At 37.6% G+C, this 22709-nt stretch overlaps 2 protein-coding genes across 2 annotated transcripts in view; one reads left to right on the top strand and one right to left on the bottom strand.

Moving 5' to 3' along the window:
• WASL (WASP like actin nucleation promoting factor) overlaps positions 1-21416 on the bottom strand; it is a 71122-nt gene extending 49706 nt beyond the window's left edge. The window contains exon 1 of the mRNA XM_041727462.1: positions 20956-21416. Coding sequence (XP_041583396.1) covers positions 20956-21072 — 117 coding nt within the window. The 5' untranslated portion in view covers positions 21073-21416. The remainder of the gene's footprint in view (positions 1-20955) is intronic.
• LOC121475014 (serine/arginine repetitive matrix protein 3-like) lies at positions 21071-22704 on the top strand. Its single transcript, XM_041728154.1, has 3 exons — positions 21071-21094; positions 21149-21864; positions 22645-22704. Exons 1-3 carry the CDS (start codon positions 21071-21073, stop codon positions 22664-22666), a joined length of 762 nt encoding a protein of 253 aa, XP_041584088.1. The 3' UTR covers positions 22667-22704.
• Positions 22705-22709: the final 5 nt, after the last annotated feature.

The raw sequence follows: 22709 nt of genomic DNA, 5'->3' as shown, positions 1-22709 counted from the left end.
CTTCATTTTTTGTTATAAATTAGTTAATACATGTAAAGTGCTCTGAACAATTTCTTCATCATAGGGCGATTAAAATTGAATAAAATAATACACAGAAAGTGTATTGTAAAATTGCTTGTCATTGTATACACTTATCGAATGTTAATTATTATGACACTGGTATTACCATAGTATCAGTTGCTCTACTTCCAATCAGATCATTTTAAAGCTCTACTACTAGCTTACAGAAACTAATTAGAGGATTATTAATATGTCCTGTTTTCAGCAAATTGGTCAATTAAAAGGAGAACCTAAGCTTGCAAAAACATGAAAGACAACCTTACACCTTTATGGTCTGCAGATCTAGGATCAGAATTATAACTAAAAAAGCACTTCAGTATAGTAAATATTTTTTAAAAGATTTATTTTAGAGACAGCGTGCTTGTGCGCACAGCCGGGGGAGGAGCAGAGGGAGAGGGACAAGCCAACTCCACAGCAAGTGCAGCACTGACTCAGGGCTTGATTACAGGACACTGAGATCATGACCTGAGCCAAAATCAAGAGCTGGACAACTAACTGATTGAGCCACCCAGGCACCCCTAGTAAAGGAAATATTTTTAATGATGGCACCTAAAGCAGGTTTAGGCCAGTGACACACCAAATAAATAATCATGTACTATATCTTAATAAAAATTTCACTAATTTTTATATACATAGTTAACCTATCTTAAGCAGGCACTGCCTGTCCCCGATTCCTAATACTTCTGATGTTAGAGACCCACAGCCTATCTCCCCTGTGCTGAAGCTCAACAGAGATTCTCTCTTAAAAATTCAGAATTCCAAACTGAGTCATAGGACTGAAGGTTGAAGAAAGAGATGACTGGAATTGAGAGAAGTTCCGCCAACTCTTGCTATTGTTCTCACAACTTCCCAGCCTCTTGCTGTTCCCTAAGTTTTATTCAATTCTGTTCCAGGTTCCAAGGGATCTCTGATAGCCAATAAACTCCTTTTTGCTTAAGCCAGCCAGAATTAGTTTCTGTTATTTGTACCAAAGAACCTTAACAATAAACTTGTTAAATTTTTATTTATTTATTTATTTATTTATTTTTTTTTTTTTTTTAAGATTTTATTTATTTATTCATGAGAGACAGAGGGGGAGACGGAGAGGGAGGGAGGGAGAGAGAGAGAGAGAGAGAGAGAGAAGCAGAAACACAGGCAGAGGGAGAAACAGGCTTCATGCAAGGAGCCTGACGCGGGACTTGATCCCAGGTCTCCAGGATCAGGCCCTGGGCTGAAGGTGGCGCTAAACCACTGAGCCACCTGGGCTGCCCCAACTTGTTAAATTTTTATAATAAATACATTCTCATACCTCTGAGTTTTAATGGAAATCAATGAGAAAGGACACTTTTTCCACTGTATGTATATGCACAATTGTATAAATGGGGACCTGAAATTTATACCTTCCTTTGGCCTCAAGTATTTGAAAAGCCTAAGAGGACGTCTGCCTTTATTTTATTTTTATTCTCCATATATTTTTGTCAATTATCTTTTAATGTATAGATTCATGCTCAAAAAACATAGTAGATTCCTATTTGATAAGAATAAGGTCCAACTGTTTGGCAAGGATTCAAGCTCTTTCTTAACCTGAGGCAATTAACAACTTTACCTTCATCTCCTGCTATTAACCCAATATTCATCAGACAGCAACCAAATAATGTGCAGATGCCCATATTACCATATTTCTCATCTTAACATCTTAATGATGTTTGTTTGCTGTATTACCTAAAACTTTTCAAATTCCATATACCTAGTTCAAATATCCAAGTTTTCCCCCTACTTCCTCAAATACTTCTCCCTCTGCATATCCCAGTGTTTCATTTACACATCCAATGAAGCACATTTCATTGAATGACTTGTGATAGATCGCTACATAGGATCTGCTTCACCAATACACCATACATCCTCTGAAACCAAAGGCCACATGTACATAATCTCCAATTATGTACACTTAGCCCCAGCACAGTATTTTAAGTGCATTTTGTACTCATTCATTAGCTCAATTAAATTGTCTTTTTTAGAATATTACTGCTAATTATAAAAATTAATTTAAATACTTTATCAGAAGCCACATGCAGAAGAATGAAACTAGACCATTCTCTTACACCATACACAAAGATAAACTCAAAATGGATGAAAGATCTAAATGTGAGACAAGATTCCATCAAAATCCTAGAGGAGAACACAGGCAACACCCTTTTTGAACTTGGCCACAGCAACTTCTTGTAAGATACATCTATGAAGGCAAGGGAAACAAAGCAAAAAGAAACTATTGGGACTTAAGATAAAAAGCTCCTGCACAGCAAAAGAAACAGTCAACAAAACTAAAAGACAACCTATAGAATGGGAGAAGATATTTGCAAATGACCTATCAGATAAAGGGCTAGTATTCAAGATCTATAAAGAACTTATTAAACTCAACAGCAAAGAAACAAACAATCCAATCATGAAATGGGCAAAAGACATGAACAGAAATTTCACAGAGGAAGACACAGACATGGCCAACAAGCACATGAGAAAATGCTCTCCATCACTTGCCATCAGGGAAATACAAATCAAAACCACAATGAGATACCACCTCACACCAGTGAGAATGGGGAAAATTAACAAGACAGGAAACAACAAATGTTGGAGAGGATGTTGAGAAAGGGGAACCCTCTTGCACTATTGGTGGGAATGTGAACTGGTACAGCCCCTCTGGAAAACTGTGTGGAGGTTCCTCAAAGAGTTAAAAATAGAACTGCCCTATGACCCAGCAATTGCACTGCTGGGGATTTACCCCAAAAATATAGATGCAGTAAAATGCCAGGACACCTGCACCCCAATGTTTATAACATCAATGTCCATAATAGCCAAACTGTGGAAAGAGTCCCGATATCCTTCAACAGATGAATGGATCAAGATATGGTCTATATATACAATAGAATATTAGCCATTACAAACGATGAATACCCACTATTTGCTTCAACATGGATAGAACTGGAGGGTATTATGCTGAGTGAAGTCAATCAGAGAAGGACAAACATTATACGGTTCTCATTTATCTGGGGAATATAAAAATTAGTGAAAGGGAATAAAGGGGAAAGGAGAGAAAATGAGTGAAAATATCAGTGAGGGGGACAGAACAAGAGAGACTCCTAACTCTGGGAAATGAACAAGGGGTCGTGGAAAGGGAGGCGGGTGGGGGGTTTTTGGGTGACAGGCACTGAGGGGGGCACTTGACGAGATGAGCACGTGGGTGTTATGCTTATGTTGGCAAACTGAACTCCAATAAAAAATATACAAAAAAAAAAAACTTTGTCAGAAAGGTAGAAATTGCTAATCTGTAGTATTTACATTATTTTTAGAACAAGTTCTCTTCTTGGCATTTCAATTAGTCATAAATATGAAATGGTGAAAACTCTAAGTTAACGCATCCCCATTCCTAGTATTTTAAAGCCACAAACCACAGGAATTTGCTTCCATCTCAAACTCCATTCATAGAGGCAAGTCTCATTCTTCATCACTGACTTGACTTAGAACCTTTTACATAGTGCCAATATAACAATGATTTGATTATTATAGCTTTATCAAAGTCTTAAAATCAGGTATGGTGCACCTGGTTTTGAGATTCTTTTTTCAAGATTGTTTCGGCTATTCTAGGTCCTCCGAATGTCTACCTAAACTTTAAAAAAGTGTTTTAACTTTTCCTTCTGGGATTTTGATTGGGATTGTGTTAGATCTATTGACCAATTTGGTGAGAGTGGGTATTGTAACAATATTGAGTTTTCCAAGCCATGAACATATCTCAATATTCATGTATTTCTAGGTATTTTCTTCATATGCTATCGTAAATGGTATTATTTAAAATTTTTATTTTCTAATTGCTAACATATACAAGTATGTAGTACATTGACCCTGTATCCTGAAACCTTGCTAAATTCAATTATTAGTTCCAGTAGCTTTTTTTTTTTTTTTACAGATTCTGTAATATTTTTTAGATTCTATAATATTTTTGCATACAACCATGTCTTCTGTGAATAATGGAAGTTTTATTTTTTTTCCTCCCCATCTTTATGCCTTTTATTATTCCTGCCTTATTTACCTAGCTTAGATCTCTAACACAACCTGGAATAGAAGTGGTAAGAATAGACATTCTATCTTTGTTCCTGATACTGGTGGGGGACAGTAGGCTTTTTTCACAGATGTCCCTTTACAAATTGAGGAAGCTGCTGTTTATGCTTAGTTTGCCGGCAACTTTTTATCATGAAGAAGTGTTCGCTTTTGCCAACTTTTCTTTTTTTGCACCTAGTAAGATAATATGATTTTTTTTTTCTATTTTGTTAATGAGGCAAAGTACACTGATGACCCCACTTGGGTCATGATGATTCTTTTTTTTTTTTTTTTTTTTTTAAGATTTTATTTATTTGACAGAGAGCACAAGCAGGGTAGTGGCAGAGGGAAAAGAAAAAGCAGGTTCCCTGCTGAGCAAGGAGCCTGACATAGAGCTTAATCCCAGGACCCCAGGATCATGACCTGAGCTGAAGGCAGACACAAGTGACTGAGCCACCCAGGTGCCCCATGATGATTCTTTTTTATGAATTACAATTATCAAATGGGTAAGGAACTATATGGAAAAAAATGGACCTTTAAAAAAAAAAGATTTATTTATTCACAAGAGACACAGAGAGAGGCAGAGACATAGGCAGAGGGAGGAGAAGCAGACTCCATGCAGGGAGCCTGATGTGGGACTCAATCTCGGGACTCTGGTATCATGCCCTGAGCTGAAGGTAGACGCTCAACCATTGAGCCACACCCAGGCGTCCCAAAAATGGACCTCTAAAGAGGAAAAAAAAAAAAATCAAATGATCATCTCATCTCTTTCTGCACTCCATATAAAACAATTAGAGATTAAAAAATTAGAAATGAAACCTAAATATAAAAAAATTAGAACTACAAGAAACATTTAACTATCATTGCAACCTTGGCATAGGCAAAGACTTCTTAGAATACAAAAAACATTTTCTGGAAAAGAAAAACAAATTATAAATTAGACCTTATCAAAACAAAACAATTCAACCCATCAATAGACATCACTTAGGAAATAATTAGGCAAGCCACAGACTGGGAGAAAATATTTGAAGTAGATAAACGACCTTGTGTCCAAAATATATGAAGTCATTAATAACAGATAACTCACTAAATATATGAATAAGGTTTGAAAAGCTACATAAAAAACAAAGATACTTAAATGGATAATAAACACATGAAAGGTTGTTCAACATCATTACCTGTCAGGAAAATGCAAATAAAAGCCACTCTGAGACACTAATTCACACCTACTAAAATGGCTAAAATCAAAAAGACTGACCATACCAAATGTTGGAGAAGACATGGAACTAGACATCCCATATGTTGTTGGTCGACATGCAAAACAGCATTAGCCACTTAGAGAACTATCTGTTTGTTATAAAATATGTCTTCCTACAATAATGTAATTCTTCTCCTAGGTATTTATCCCAAAGGAAAAAAAAAAAAAAAAACTTGTGTGAGACATAAAAAAACTTGTGCCAGAACATTAACAGAAGCCTTATTTTTAATTGTGCCAAACTGGAAACAACTTAAATATCCATAAATAAGAGAATGCATAAACTGTAATACATTCTTCAATGGAACACTACTGAGCAATAAAAACAAATACCTATGCAATAACACAGAGAAATCTCAAAAACATGCTGAGTGAAAAAAGTCAAAACAGGCAAAAACTAAGCCATAGTGATAGAAATCAAAAAGGGATTGCTAAGGACTGGGGTGGGGGAGGGTGGGGGGGATGGGTAAAGGAGAGGTTAAGAATTAGAAAGTAATTGGCTGGATAGAGACATAGGGAACTTTATAAGGTGTTAGAGATATTCCTAATCTTGGTTTTTCTAGGTGTTCATTACACAAGTGTATCACATGTCAAAATTCATCAATCTTTGTATTTAGGTATATAAAAATTAAGTATACAAAGATTTGTATCTTTGTATTTTATTGTATGTAAATCATACTTCATTTTAAAAGTGAAAAAAATTACCCGTGATGAGTTATTTTTTTTAAGATTTTATTTATTTATTCATAAGAGACACAGAGAGAGAAAGGCAGAGATACAGGCAGAGGGAAAAGCAGGCTCCCTGCAAGGAGCCAGATGTGGGACTCAATTCCGGATCCTGGGATCACACCCTGAGCCGAAGACAGAAGCTCAACCACTGATCTACCCAGGTGTCCCTTGTGATGAGTTTTTAAAACAAACTACCCAACTAATTACTTTTATGTTTGACACAATCTTGTTTGTAAGGTGGCTAGGTAAAGTAAGGGGAAAGTTATTGGTGACAATAAATATTAATGCAACCTTCTTACTTGCTTTATTTGAAAAACCCATAATATCCTACTCCTACAAGGGAGATACATAAAACTTTGATTGTAAAGCACCTGGGCAGCCTGGGTAGCTCAGTGGTTTAGCACTGCCTTCGGCCCAAGGCATGATCCTGGAGACCCAGGATGCAGTCCCATGTCTGGCTCCTTGCATGGAGCCTGCTTCTCCCTCTGCCTGTGTCTCTACCTCTCTGTCTGTTTCTCATGAATAAATAAATAAAATCTGTAAAGCACCTTGTTATATTTACCTTCTCATTCATTCACTTTCATCCTATTTTTATTTTTCCCCAAGATTTTATTTAATTTCAAATTAGTTAGTATATAGTGCAACATTAGTTTAAGGAGTAGAATCTGTTGATTCATCACTTTACCCAGTGCTCATCACCAGCACCCTCCTTAATGCCCAGCACCCATTTACCCAATCCTCCTTCCCTCCACCTTTGGTTTTTTCTCTATAGTTAAGAGTCTCTTATGGCTTGCCTCCCTCTCTGTTTTCACCTTATTTTATTTTCCTTCCCTTCCCCTATGTTCATCTGTTTTGTTTCTTAAATTCCACATGAGTGAAATCATACGGTATTTGTCTTTCTCTTACTGACTTACTTAGCATAATACACTCTAGCTCCATCCACATCATTGTAAAGGGCAAGGATGCCATTCTTTTTTGATGGCTGTGGAATATTCCATTGTCTATGTATAACATATCTTCTTTATCCATTCATCAGCCAATGGACATTTGGACTCCTTAAAATTGAAAAATCTCAGGCAGCTCGGGTGGCTCGGCAGTTTAGCGCCACCTTCAGCCTGGGGCGTGATCGTGGAGCTCCCTGCATGGAGCCTGCTTCTCCCTCTGCCTGTGTCTCTGCCTCTCTCTCTCTCTGTGTCTCTCATGAATAAATAAATAAAATTAAAAATAAATAAAATAAAATAATAAAATAAAATTGAAAATCTCTAATTCTTAGAAAAAGCATATCCAGGACTCAGGAAAACCACATTTAAAAAATCAGAATATTTTTGTGGACTTAAATTTAAAAAGTTATGCTAATACTTGCTTAATATTATTTAGCATCAATAGTCCCATAGGTACAGTTACATAGGAATTGGGCACTTTCAAGAACTATAAAGAATACAATAGATTATCATAATAAAAGGCACAAATTATTGGACAGCACAATTTGGACATATAAAACCAAATTTTAAATGTGCTTATATCCCTTTAAGCAATTCTATTTCTTCAAAATTACCATAGTAAAATAACAGAACAAGTCTGTGAAGATAGATGGAATATATGTATACACACACAAACGATAGGGAGAATGTTAGAAGAAATAAGAAGAAAAAAGAAAATTCACTATCTCTAGGAAACTGGTCAATCTTCCATAATGTGTCTGTCCACTGAAAACAGTATACTCACTGACATGAAAACAATGTCAATAAAAAATTAGTATCTATGTTTGTCTGGGGGTGTTTGTCGAGAGTAAGTACGCCTGTTCATTTATCATTCAGTAATTCAAGAAAAATAAAACCCAGAAAGATATACACAAAAACATTCATGAGTTATTCCTGGGTGATGGGGTTCATAGATGATTTCCATTTTTATCATTATTACCTTGTAAATTGCCTAAGTCTGTGCTGTCCAGTAGAAATATAATGTGACATAGGCAATTTCAAATTTTCTAGTAGCCAGTATGTAAGTAAAAAGTAGATGAAATTAATTTTAATAAATTTTATTTGACTGGATAGGTTTCTTAATCATTTCAGCTTATAACCAATATTACAATCTTTTAAAAAATGTATTTAATCTCTACACCCAACATGGGGCTCAAACTCATCACAACCCAAAGATCAAAAATCACATGCTCTTCTGAAGATCAAGAATCACATGCTTCCTGACTGAGCCAGCTAAGCACTCCAATATTAAAATCCCAATGAAATATTTTGCATTTTTGCACTAAGTCTTAGAAATCCAGTGTGTATCTCACACTTACTGCATATCTCAATTTGAACTAATAATACTTCAAGTGCTCAACATATGTAGCTAATAGCTACCAGTTACATTATCAGGCAGTGAAGGTCTTAATCTTCGTAATAAACACTGTATTTTTAATGAAAAGGAAAAATCATCTTTTAAGCAGTCACTTGACTGCTCTCAGAAACCTTTTTCCAAAGTCTCTCACCTGAATATTACATAATCTTTTGAGTTACTCAAACTGTTTCTAGCATTCTCTGGGAAAATTCTGTTTTTAAAATTGAACAGGTTGGTCTGAGCTTGTGGAAGAAAGAACTACAATACAAAAATTAAATAAAAATGTATATAGGTGGGTGTATGCATAAAGCCAATTCCCTGATTTCCACATGTTCTAATAGTGAATTCCTGGTGGTCAAATTTAATAAATAGTAACTGATTAGCTATATACTATGAACATTATTTTGAGGTCTTTTAATGTGAGATTTAGATCATTCAAAGTATGTTTAATCAAAGAATTAAAATAACTTCTGCTTCGCAAACCTGAGTTCTCAAAACAAGAAAAAGATCATAATCATTAGATGCATCAAACATAGGTTGGAAAAATTAAGGATTCATTCAGTATATCTTTAAATAAACCTGAGAATTTCTATTGGAGCAATTTTCTCCTCCTATTAAAAGAACTGTATCAAAGATCTCCTCAGAAGCCATACAAACGAGAGTGGTTTAAATTCTCTAAAATGCTTAAAGAAAAACCCATCAATCTACAATTCCATATCCAGCAAAACTGTTCTCAAAAGTGGATTAGGTACTTTTTAAGATAAACAGAAATTGAGAGACTTTATTCCCACTAGACAAGAAGCCTACTTGGAAGAAATGTTAAAAAATCCTTTAGAGTGAAGCAAGTGGTACGTCAGAAACTTGAATATACTTGAAAGAAAAAAGTGTTAGAGAAGAAATAAAGGTTAAATAAAATCTTTTATTTTTTTCTTATTTTTAATTGCTCTAATGGGTAACAGCAACAATGTATTCAGTGATTATGGCTTATAGATCAGTGAAATGAATGACAGCAATGTTATAAGGGATGACATGGAGAACTGGGAGTACTCTGTTATAAGGTACCTTTACTACTCATGAGGTTATAGTGTTATTTGATAATGGGCTTTGACTGACTGTAAATGTATATTACACAATACAGGAAAACCACTAAAAATGTTTTTTAGGAAATGCAATTGGTATGTTGAGAGGAAAAAAAATGGAATCATATACTCAATTAAAACCAAACGAAGCATGGGGCACCTGGGTGGCTCAATTGGTTAAGCCTTTGACCCTTGGTTTCAAATCAGGTCATGATCAGGCATTGTAAGATTGAGCTTCACGTTGGGGTTGAGCTGAGCCCAGAGTCTGCTTCAGATTCCCTCTCCCTCTCCCTGATCACACGTGCACATTCTCACTCTCTTGCTAAAATAAATACATAAATAAAATCTTAAAAAGGGGGGGGGAGAGAAAAAAGAAACAAAGAACAGGGCAACAAATAGAAAACAATATAGTAGATATTAATCCAATTATATCAATAATCACTTTAAATGTAAATGGTCTAAATATACCAATAAAAAGATAGTGACTGTCAGAGTGAATTAAAAAATACAGCCAAGTATATGTTGTTTACAAAAAAACCCCACACATTTTAATTATAAAGACACGGATAATTAAAAGAAAAGCAATAGAGAAAAATATACTATGCTAACAGTAAATGGAAAAAAAATAGCTGCAGTAGCTATATTACTCTTGGACAAAGCATGCTTCAGAGCAAGAAAAATTATCAGGAAAAAGAGGGACATTATGATAAGGAGGCCATTTCTCCAGGAATATATAGCAATACTTAATATGTTTGCATTTAACAACAATGCATCAAAATACATGAGGCGAAAGCTGATAGAACTGCAACAAGAAATAGATGAATCTACTATTTAAGCTGGAGAGTACAAAACTCTTGAACCAATAATTGACAGATTTAGCATGCAGAAAATCAGTGAGGACTCCATGCTATTCATCAATCAGCTGGATCTAGTTCACATTTATATAATACTCCATTTAACAACAGCAAAATTCACATTCTTTTCACATTTACATGGAATAATCACCAACGGAGACCCCATTCTGGGCCATAAAGCACTACTTAAATTTAATAGAAGAGGGGGCACCTGCACGGCTCAGTCAGTTAAGCATCTGCCTTTGGCTCAGGTCGTGATTTCCCAAGTGCTGGGACGGAGCCTAGCATTGCTTTTCCCTCTCCTTCTGCTCTCTTTCTCCCCCCCCCCCCTTCACCTCAACCCCCTGCCACTCAATGCTGTTTCTCAAATAAGTAAATAAAATCTTAAAAAAAAACCTTTTTTTTTTAAATAAAAGAACAGAAAACATGCAAAGTATGCTTTCAGACAACAATGTAGAAATCAAAAGAAATTTTGAAAGTATTTAAGGTCTTGAAAATGTTTTAAACATCTGGAACTAAATGAAAATATAACTTATCAAAATTTGTGAAATGCAGCAAAAGCAGTGCTTAGAGGCAAATTTATAGCATTAAGTGAACATATAAGAAAAAAAAGGGAAACAGTCAAATCAAACCATTAAGATGAACTTTATATAGAGCCCAATTGTATCGGAAAATTGGGTAAAGGGTCATTTTAACTTTCGACACTGTATAGTGCAATTGTGTGTGTGTGTGTTTCAAACAATGAGTCTAAGTGGTTATCAGTTTTACACTCTAAAACATCTTTAAATGGCTCATAAATATGATAAAATATTATAAAACTAAAGAATGAGATAACATCTAAAAGTAAATAAAAGAGATCTGCTTTTCATATTGTGGAAGCCACAATATGTCAAATTCTTCCTAAATTAATCTAAAAAACTCAATGCTATTCCAAATCAAAGCAAATATTTTTTGGTGAGGGACAGAGGTAGGAGGTAAGCTCTTGAAAAAATACAAAGCATAGTCATATAAAAATAGCCAGAAGATATTGAAAAGGAGAGTAATGAGGAACTTAATGGTAATCAAACAGTACCATCATTATAAAGCTACATTCATTAAAAATTCTGAATATAAGCAAAGAAATAAACAAATGAAATAAATTTAAGAGACTGCAGAAATACATGTAAGTACGTCCGTCCAGAAATTTAGTAAATAATAAAGGCTGCATTTCAAATAGATCAGAGAAAAAAATTATTCAACAAATGGTATTGGGACAACTAGCCATTTGTAAAAATATAAAGCTAGAATTCTACTATACTTATTTTCCAAAGTCATTTCCAGAAAGATCAAAGAAAAGATGTTCAAAATATAACCAAAAAGCACTAAGAAAATTGAGAAAATATTTTTGCAACTCTAAGCTAGTACAGTATTAAATAAAAACTTGATATAATAAAAAGATTATTATATCTAACTATACAAAACATCAAAACCCATGCAATGACCAGAAACACCAAGTATACTTCTGTCAAAAGATAAATGACTAACTGCCAAAAAACCCTGTAATATACAGTAACTATCCCTAAAAAGTTCTTCAAATTACTAAGAAAAAAAACCAACCCAATAGAAAAAAATGGTCTAAAGACAAGAACAATTCACAGAAGAAATATCATAAACAGACATAAAAGGATATTTAACTTCACTAAAAACTATAAATCAAATAAAATTTTTTTGACCAGTAGAAGTGTCAAAATGGAAATGATTTTTAAATCCTAGTGTTGATGACAATATATGGAGTTTAAAAACAAATGCTTTGGAAGACAATCCAGCAGTACATGTTAATATTTTTAATGTTCACACCCTCTAACTTCACTTCTAAGAATTCACTCTATAGAATTACTTGGAAAGAATACCTAAAAATATATACTTCATTACAGCACTGTTTCTAACAGGCAAAAACTTGGGAGAGTAAAAAAATACCTATTGTTCAGGACTGAATTATGTCTCCTTAAAAGATATACTGAAGTTCTAACACCTGTATCTATCTATGAATGGACCTTACTTTGAAAGAGTGTCTTTATACACAGAAGGCGAGGTGAAAGGTTAAGGCGAGGTCATTAGGGTTGACATTAATCCAATGACTAGTTTCCTTGTAAGAGAAGACACAGACAAGTAGAGAACACCATGTGATTACATAGGTAGAGCTTAGAGTCATGAATCTATAAATCAAAGAACATCAAGGATTGCCAGCAATGCCAGAAACTAGGAGAGAGGCATGGCACAAATTCTCTCAGTGCCTCTAGAAGGAATCAACCCTGCTGACATCTTGATTTCACGGACTGCTAGCTCTCCAAAGAGAGCAAGAATAAATCTGCCTTTCAATAGTTAAAATAAGTTACAAGAAACTAACAAAATAGAGGATGTAGTAATAAAAAGTATGCAACACATATAAATGGAAATATACGATACATTAATACAAATGAAAAAATTAAGTTTCTGAATAGCATGTATTAATACCATTTTTCAGGTAAATTAAAAAGAACATCTTTCTCCTCCAGCTACTCACCGAAATCCACCCTTCTCAAGTGCTGGCCGAGTCAAATATGGGTTAGACTACTTCCCTCTATAATCCTGACCTGTACTGATACCTTCATAGATCAAATTCACATCCAAGGCCTCAATAATCAACATTCTGCAAAGGATTCCAAAAGCTCTACTCCTACAATTCCCGCTATCTAGCCATTACTACCAGGAGTTTCTGCTGCAATCTGGAATTCACACAGCTAACTAAATATTGCCAATTTTTTCTTCACAACATTTCTATAGCCTTGGAATGGCAACTAGATTTCATCCATGTGAACTTGGACTGACTGGCAGTGCCTGCCTGTAGGGATATGCTGAGTACTCGAGACCAGATCTGGACATAGTAGGAAAAAAATGCTATGAGCAATAGGTAGTATCTGCCATGTGCACAAAGACCAAGGATACCTCATAACCCTTTTTTTGCTCCAGATGCTGCTATAATTCAGGTTCCTTAGCCAGGCCAGGTCAGCTGAGATAAGGAATATGAAAATGTTTACTAAATTTTAAGCCATTACTGAATTATTTCCATTATGGTTACAATTTCCAGTTTTCCCCATCTCTAGGTCCTTCCTATCTTTATACTTTTTGAATCAAAAATCTTTTTTTTAAAAAAAAAGAGAGAAGGGGAGGGACAGAGAGTGAGAGAATTTTTAAGATTTTATTTATTTATCCATGAGAGAGACAGAAAGGCAGAAACACAGAGGGAGAAGCAGGCTCCTCACAGGGATCCAATGGATCATGCCCTGAGCCACAGGCAGACGCTGAACCACTGAGCCACCCAGGCGTCCCAAATCAAAAATCTTTTTGACTCCTCACTACTTAAGGACTGAAACTCAATGTCCTCTAAAATCTGGCCTCAATTTACCCTTCAAACTTATCATTCATTATATTCTTAAGCAAATCCCATTCTCATTTCTAGCCAAGCCAGTCTATTTAATATTTCCTACCAGCCTATTTAATATTTCCTAATGCTTCATGCAAATGTTCTACCCTAAACTGACTTACACCTTTCCCTCTATTTGAACTGAGCTGCTTCCTTGTTCCTGACTAAATAAGGGCATGTAAAGTCCTTATGTTCAAGTCCCACAATGATGTATCAAATCCCACTGTGATCTATCTTTCCTCTTTATTATTTAAATCTTTAGTATATAATAGTTTATGAAACATATGTCTTTTTGCATGATTTTTGTCTTCCCCAGCTACTTAATAAGTAACTAAGGTGTAAAGACTAAATAAATCTTCCTTACTATTTTCACATAATCCAAGATACTGAGATGGTGTTATTCTCAGTAAGTCCTTAATACTTGATCATGATGACATTGCATTAATAAAAACAGAGAAAATCATCTGGGTTTCTAACTAGCTCTGTGCATTACATAAAAATCAATCAGCCCCTTTACTACAATGAAAATTTCTTAGGCATTTAAGTATCCCCTAATATTTTATGGCAACAAAAGTATTTGCCATAGTGGAGGGAGAATTTCACTTAAAATTTTTTATCTTGGAACCAAAGACATGATAAACAACTTCACCTCTATTTTAATAATTAAAAATACTAGATAGTTTTTGCTTCTCAACTTGAAAAACATTTCATTGTCCAAAGGTTATGTATGTTTGGCTTATAATTTTGGTCTCATCATTTTTAACAGCATTTTATATTCCTAGATATCTTTCATATTTCCGTTTTCTTTGTAGTTGTCTGGTGCTTAATGAGTACTCTTTTTACACACATTTCTACAGTAATCCTTAGGTCGAGTTAAAAATAAAAATACGTTTAAGAAATCACTATGGCAGAGAAACCAAGTGGCCAAGGAAACTGAAAAAACAAGTAAAAAAACAGAAAGGTATAGTAACTGAACTATGAAGTTACTACAAATCTTTCATTTGATTCTATTTTCTAAAGGAGACTTTTCTAGATTTGCCTCTTCAATATTACTCTAAAGCTAATTATTTGGTCTCTTTAAAAAAGGGTCACAATTCCTCTACACATTAACTCCAAAATGAAACTAATATCTAATTAATTTCACTCTCCTATACTGACATTATAGTCAAAAATCTTCCATAATCTCTAAGAAGATATGATAAATAAAAACAATATATTTCTGTTACGCTATATTTGCAGATAGAGTTAAATACACCAAGCATCTTCTAATTACTAAATAAAACATAACCACTCAAAAATATTAGATTGTTCAGTCATAAACCAATAAGAGTTACCTTTACAGTTAACCATATGTGTTACTGTGGACAGACAAGAACGTATGAATTTGTTTTGCTTCCAAAATATTTACAGTGAAAAGTGACTTCTATACTAATATACTGTACTAATGCTGGGTTCTATAAACTTCTAGACAGATTAATTTACAATTAATTATCTCTATCTGCTCTATTATACCTCAACTTTGAATCAGTCTTTAAAATGACCAAGTCAGTTTACTATAACTGCTCAATCTAAGACAAAAACTTCTAAAAAATCTTTTTTACCTTCTTTCACATGTTTCTCCAAAAACAGCCAGAACACTTTAGAAGTGGCAGGTACTCCAAGTGCTGTACATACATTATAGCATTATTCTCTGAAATCCTTGAGTAAGCCCATTTTATAAATCTAGATATTAAGGCTCACACTGGTTAAGAAATTTCCTTATAAACTAGGAATAACGAGAAATAGGATTTAAAACCCAAATCTGAAAAAAAATAAAAAACCCAAATCTGCTAGATTCTTCTCAATCTCCTCCTATATTTATAATTTACCCCTTATGACCCACACTTTTATATTCACCTTTTTCCTCTGTAGTAGACAAGGTTGCCTTCCCAGCTTTGTATATTCCAAATCTCACAAATATTAATCTTCTCTTTCCATACTCATATCTCACTTCCCTACTCAAATACATTCTCAGCCCTAACTTGCCACCAGTGCTGCTTTAATTCAGGCCTTTATCAAAACAATGATCCATCTAGGCATCTCTCCCTGTAAACCAACTTAAGATTTTAAAACAGAAACTAAGTACCTATTGGACAACTACTGTTACAACCTATATTAGTTCAGCATCTGACTTAAATCATTTTGTTCTAATAAAGGAAGACTTAAGCCCAGATACAACCTGCATCAGAAACTGAAGATTTGGGGATCCCTGGGTGGCTCAGCCGTTTAGTGCCTGCCTTTGGCCCAGGGCGTGATCCCGGAGTCCCGTCATCGGTGGAGTCCCGATCGAGTCCCACATCGGGTTCCCTGCATGGAGCCTGCTTCTCTCTCTGTGTGTGTCTCTGCCTCTCTCTCTCTTTCTCTCTCATGAATAAATAAATATTAAAAAAAAAAATTTGAAGATTTTAATAACCTGACCAAGCAATGAGAAATGCTAAATGAGCTCCTAAGAAATAAAACAGTTAACAATTAATAAGTATTCAGTGATCTGTATGCTAGATATTATAAAAAAAATATAGAAAACTACACAGGCATAAGGTCTAATCTCCCAGAATTATATATACGGTGAGAAAACAAAAAGAAACAAAAGAATATAAGCAAGTTAAAACAAGTGCTGAGCAATCAAAAGAAATGAAGATTAAAGGTGGTTAATAAAAATGACTTCTTGGGGATCCCTGGGTGGCGCAGCGGTTTGGCGCCTGCCTTTGGCCCAGGGCGCGATCCTGGAGACCCGGGATCGAATCCCACATCGGGCTCCCGGTGCATGGAGCCTGCTTCTCCCTCTGCCTGTGTCTCTGCCTCTCTCTCTCTCTGTGTGACTATCATAAATAAATAAAAATTAAAAAAAAAATAAAAAATAAAAAAATAAAATAAAAATGACTTCTTAAGCACCACTAAATCTTGAAACAAAACAGGTGAGCATGGAAAAAAAAAAAAAAAGTAGCAGTCAAGGATACTAACCTCAACCATTTGGACCAAAGATGGATGTAGAGAGCTAGTATGAGATTTTTTTTTTTTCTCAAGCCTTAATTTATTTTTCAGGACTATATATATTTAACTCCACTTGACAAGTTGGCCTATACTCTATAGAAAATTAAGTTAAATCACAGTACATGAAAAAACAACAGAACTACAAAATAAGACCTGATAAATCTTGTTTTTAACTCTTCTTAATTGTCCTAATACTACCAACTAATGAATTACATCAGAACTATTTAAGTGCAAAATATATATTTATTACATAACTTTAATTGAAACCTCAATTTTCACTAAATCTATTTTTTTAAAGATTTATTTATTTACTTATTTATGATAGACAGAGAGAGAGAGAGGTAGAGACACAGGAGGAGGGAGAAGCAGGCTCCATGCCGGGAGCCCGACGTGGGACTCGATCATGGGACTCCAGGATCGTGCCCTGGGCCAAAGGCAGGCGCTAAACCACTGAGCCACCCAGGGATCCCCACTAAATCTATTTTTTATAACTGTGGCAAAATAGATTTAAGATTCATCTCTTCCATGAAACCAATCACCAACCTAGAGTAATATACAAGCATATTTCCATCTAGTAAAGTATGTATGCTTCTGCCTACTTTTTCTGCTGGTGGTTTTACCTTTCTTTGACCTAATTCTCTTCCCTCACCCACTCACTAAACCTAAGGGGAATGAAATCCTGCTAAAGGCTAATTGTCCTGGAATTCCTATCAACAGTGCCTTAATTTAGGCCTTCGTATCTTATGTGCACTATTGTGAAATTACTTGATCTCCTTTGTCTCCACCCTTACAACCCTCAATCCACCTTCTATAGTCCCTTCATCTTTCTCCAAAACTTTCTAAAAGTTGTATCTGATCTTGCGCACTAACTAGTGCAATACTTCCTCAACTGTATCTCTTATACCTATGAAATATACACTGATATCTTAATGGGTTAGAGAAAGTCTGTACTAAAAAAACAACAAAAAAAAAAACCTTTGTTTTAGTTTAACCTTAGCTCACAAAATATACACCTAAAATTGAAGGGAAACATATAAATATTTCAAATGTGTTTCAAGACTACCCTATCAGAAAACAGTAAACTTCAGTTAACTTCATATATGCTAAAGTCTCCTGTTAATAAGCTTGCTAAAAATAGAAATGCCCAAGTTCCAACTCAAACCCACTGAATATTATCTAAGAATTCAGGCTAGCAATATTTGTAATCTCTACAATGTTTCTAATGCATATCTAAGTTTGAGAACCCAAGCAGATACCTTCGTTGCTCCATAACTACTTGCAGGCCCCCGACTTTCCAAGCTATTTCATTCCTCTCATCATAACCTTAAATATTCAGGTATCACCCATCCTAAAACACTTCTCATCCTCTCTCAATCTCCTAAACTTTTGTGAAAAACAGCAACATCCATATATTTAACATAAAGTCCTTCTAATCCACAAAATTAGTCGATAATATCCCTATTTTAGAAATACGAAAACCAATTCTACTACAGGAAGTAAAACAAAAGAAAAACTTGTCCTAAGTGACCAAATCAGTTGGAACTCTGGCAGGCTGACGACAAAGCCAAGATGTTTTACATTGTGACATGCAGCCTCTTACACATTACTCTGAAGCACTTACTCATCAGTTTACATATTTGTTTCCCTTTTTAGACCTAGTAAGTTCCTTGAGGGTAGGCATCAACCCTGATTTTGACCTCAACATTTAGTTACTCAATATTGTTGAGTCAAAGAAGGAATGCAGCTCCTCCAGAACTCGGACTGTAACTATTTGTTTCATTTCTTGAACTCTCAGGGCTCTGAATATACTTCTGTCCTAACAAATTCGGTCTGACTCGTAAATGTTATTGCTGATGTTTTTAATGAGATAATGTATTTCACTATAATTTTAAACTACAAAAAGCGGCATAGTCAGCAAAGAAAAAAAGGATTTTTCAAAACAAAATAGTCTTTACTCTCAAGTAACTGGAGACTTCAAATATTAATCTTCACAATAATTTCATACCACAAGAGTGTGGTTTTAAATGCCAAATTCAAAAGGTAAAGGTGATTAATAATAGAGGACATAAAGATACTGAGCACTGAATACTGATGGCTTATTCAGCAATCCACTTAAGCTAACCAGAAAGCAAGGCTATCTTTCTCAATCACAGTATTCTCTCATATCTTTCATTTTTCTGAAACCAGTAAACATTACAGGTAAGCACAGAGCAATTAGTCAGTGTACTAGTGTTTGAATATAATGTCCTTCCTGCCTAAGCTTAATGTGTCTGGTATGTAAAACGTAAAACAACTATTTCCTTTCTGATACAGATCATATAGCAAATGAAACTAAAACAACAAAATTTTAATTTTTTTTTCATTTGCAGATATTGTAACAGTTTAAAGAGCTGGAGATTCTCCTAAATCGAAAATATACAAAAATTAGTGCTGCTTTAAGAATCTCGCACACTAATTATATCAAGTTTTGGTGGAAAAAAAAAAAGAACTGATTATTCCTTTTGCACCACTTTTTGAAATAAATCAGTAACAAGTAAGAAAAAACCCTTCTAAAACAACAGGATGTAGTGGAAACTACAGCAGACTAGGCATCCAAAGTCCTGGCTTTCTAGTTCTGGTTACACTACTAAACTGCTGTGTGACTTGGGGTTCACTGGCTCAGTTTTCTCATTTGTTCAAAAGCAAGGGAGGGAGGGGACACGGACACACAGGACAGTTGATTGTCTTTAAAACTGTTGCCCAAAATTTTGATTTTAAGCCAGTCCTCTTATTTCATTCTTCTAATCAGTAAAATACGAGACACATCTGAACTGAAGGTAATGATTCAATCTCCAAGAGGATACAAAAAGGCTGACTCCTATAAAGTTAACAATTAACCCATAGAGTAACTTTCCAGAAATTGTCTATCCTAACTTCTTAAACAGATAGATGTAGCCTAGTTTGACATATTTAACACTAAGAGAAGCTGTAAAATGGTACTGCTATGTTGACATTTCAGTAGGGGTTTCCTGGTTTCCAGTGGCACACACTATGCAGGTGCTAAGACGCAATAAGGAGAGACAGGGACCCAAACAGCATTTCAGCAAACTCGACTACAGTTCAACGGAGCCACCGCAGTAAGATGCAGCCAGACGAGGCCTACACCACAGAGCAGAACCTCCCCACCCCCAGAAGTGCCAGCAGCCAATGTAATGAATGCTTCCGTCAACAACACACATTCCCCTTCCCACAGCAGAACTGCTTGCTCCCAACCGGCCATCTGGGGTTGGAACAGGCCGCACAGCACCAACCTAAGAATCACTCTCAGGCCCCAAAAGGCCACGAACTACTAGAGACTGTGGTTCCCCTACGCATGGTCGTGGGGAGAGCAGCACCTCCTCCCACCAATGAAGGGTTAAAAAAAAAAAAAATCAGTGGGGAGGAGAGCAGAAACCAGGCCTGTTGAGGCTGCTGGAGGAAGAAAAAAAAAAAAACAAAAAAACAAAAAACGCCGTTTCTCTGCAATGGGGAGCAGCAACATTCCCTGCCCTCATTCTGAACCGATGCAATCGACTTCATTTTCTCCTGGGATCCTAAACGGGGATCAAAAACCCCCAATCTGGCCCGCTTCATTCATATCCGGGCTTCATTCCCCGATCTACCCACTTCTGAAACCTCTGCCATTGTGGAAGAAGGTAGCCTCCTCCCCACCCCCAGATCAAGCGGCAGGAGGTGAAACAAGGGCCAGTACAGACGCCCGGTTTTTAGGATCCAGCAGCTCGTGCAGGAATAAAATCTCCTCTTGGCCTGAGAGCAAAGTTTGAGCCAGCAGCAAGGGCGCAGACCTGGGCCCGGCCAGGAGGGCTTCCAGGGCGGGCCTGCGGAGGTGACACTTCCCTGCTCGCGGTAGCTTCGGGAGGCGGGGTGCGGCGGCGCGCGGCGGCGCCGGCCCGCACCGCCCGCACCGCCCGCACCCGCCGCGCCGGGCTGGCTGGAGGCCTGGCCGGCGGCCGGACCCTCCCCGCGCCGCTCCCGCCTTCGTCCCCGCTCCCGCTTCCCGGCCCTCGTGCCCGGGCCCGTGAGGTATCGTCGGGGATGGCGACGCGGGTCCCGGCCACTGACCACACATTTCTTGCCGAGGAAGGTGAAGAGAGACTCATTCTCCTGCGGGGTGAGCAGCAAGGACCCCACGTTGGTGACCCTCCGCGGCGGCGGCGGCTGCTGCTGGCCCGAGCTCATGGTTTCGCCGGCGGGGCTGAGCGTCCGGGGCCGTCTGCGGCGAGCAGGCGAGCGCTCTCTCCCCTCTCGGTGACAGGGGTGGGAGGAGGGGAATCAGAGGCGCAGCATCTCGCAGCTCCTCGGGCGCGGGGAGGAGGAGGAGGAGGAGGCCGCGGGGAGGAGGAGCCAACGACGGGCCGCGCAAAGAAAGGGAAGCTCCCGGCTCCCGCCCGGCGAGTCCCAGGCCGGATGGTCGTTGTCCTCGTACTCGGGCGGCTGCGCTAAACTCCCAACTCCTCCTCCAGCCCTCCTCCGGCGGCGGCGGCAGCGGCGGCGGTGGCGGCCGCACAATCCAACATGGCTGCGGGGGCGGACGAGACCACAGGACGCAGGACGCGGGGGAGCGCGCCGGAAACGCGCGGCTGCGGGCCGGGCCCGGGAGAAGCGCCCCCCCCTCCCGCCGCGGCCGGCCTACCGCGCCGGCCCAGGCCCCGCCCGCTTCCGGCCGGGGCGCGGGCTGCGAGGCGCGGGCGGGGGCGGGGATCGCGCGTGCGGGTCCCCGCTCCTGTGCTCCTTTCCGCGGGTTTGGGCCGGGCGGCCGCCGTCTGCCCGAAACAGAAGTGGCCCGCGCGAGTTCTGCGGACGCACACCTTTGCGAAGCGTTTGTGCGGCCCCAGGGCCCCCCTCCCCCGGGATGGCTCTTATGTGGGGGGCGCAGGAGCCGGACGTTCTTACTGCAGGTCCAAAAGATCTGGGGACGGAAGACGGGGAAGCGGTGACGCGCTCCCCTGTGCTCCTGGGTCGGAGCTGCAGGTGCCTGGGGTTTCTCGAACTTTGTGCAGACTTCAGCAGTGGGTGTAGAGGAACACACAGGCCTCTCTCCCGGTGTTGTGAAAGAGCTTGCTGATGGATGTTAACAAAAACCAAACGCACTTAAAATTTTCTGCCGCTCGCCTGGAGTGTTGCGTGGGATGAGTGTATTGAGAACATTTAAATTCAGGCTCTTTTCTCTGGAGAGCCCTGAACATGTTTTTCCCCATCTTGAAAATTGGAAAATATTCTCCCCCCCCCCCCACCTTCTCATCTTTCTATTCCTATTTAATAAAGGTGTAGTATAGAGATAACTAAACCTACTTCTAAGTAGTAAAATTTACCTGGAAAGCATATGGGACATACCTGATAGACGGTGGTTACTCAAACATCACTTGCTCTATAGTCCTTATCTTCCCTTTGCCTATGGTTTGCTTCCCTTCCCTTAGCTAAGGATCAAAAGTGGAGTTGAAATGTGTATTTTTTATCTTTGTGCTATCTAAGCATGAAATTTCAAAAAAACTGTAGCATTTAGAACTCTGTATTTCTTCAAATGTATAGTGGTAAATTGGGGGCATAATCTCTTAGCAGAATTTCTACTTGGGCTATATAGGATGCCGCATGGACTATATATGTCCTATTATGTCAAAATTACAAAACTTTTAAAAACCATAAATCTAGAGACAATCATTTGTTCCTAATACTATCTTTATAATATTAAATACTATTTCATCGTATTATGTTTTTCTTTCTTTTTCTTTTTTTCTTTCTTTCTGTTCTTAGGATTTTATTTATCTGTTCATGACAGACACAGAGAGAGAGAGGCAGAGACACAGGCAGAGGGAGGA

This window comes from Vulpes lagopus, chromosome 13 (assembly GCF_018345385.1).
Source record: "Vulpes lagopus strain Blue_001 chromosome 13, ASM1834538v1, whole genome shotgun sequence".
NCBI lineage: Eukaryota > Metazoa > Chordata > Mammalia > Carnivora > Canidae > Vulpes > Vulpes lagopus.
The sequence above is the reverse complement of the archived record's forward strand: the minus strand, read 5'-3'. Positions and strand labels throughout refer to the sequence as shown.

What these genes read in the sequence shown, in the direction of transcription:
- LOC121475014 (XM_041728154.1), top strand. Translation starts at nt 21,071, where the DNA reads ATGGTTTCGCCGGCGGGGCTGAGC. An exon ending in TTTCGCCGGCGGGGCTGAGC is followed by an intron (nt 21,095 to 21,148) that starts GTCCGGGGCCGT and finishes TCTCGGTGACAG; the next exon opens with GGGTGGGAGGAGGGGAATCA. An exon ending in CTCCTGGGTCGGAGCTGCAG is followed by an intron (nt 21,865 to 22,644) that starts GTGCCTGGGGTT and finishes TTCTGTTCTTAG; the next exon opens with GATTTTATTTATCTGTTCAT.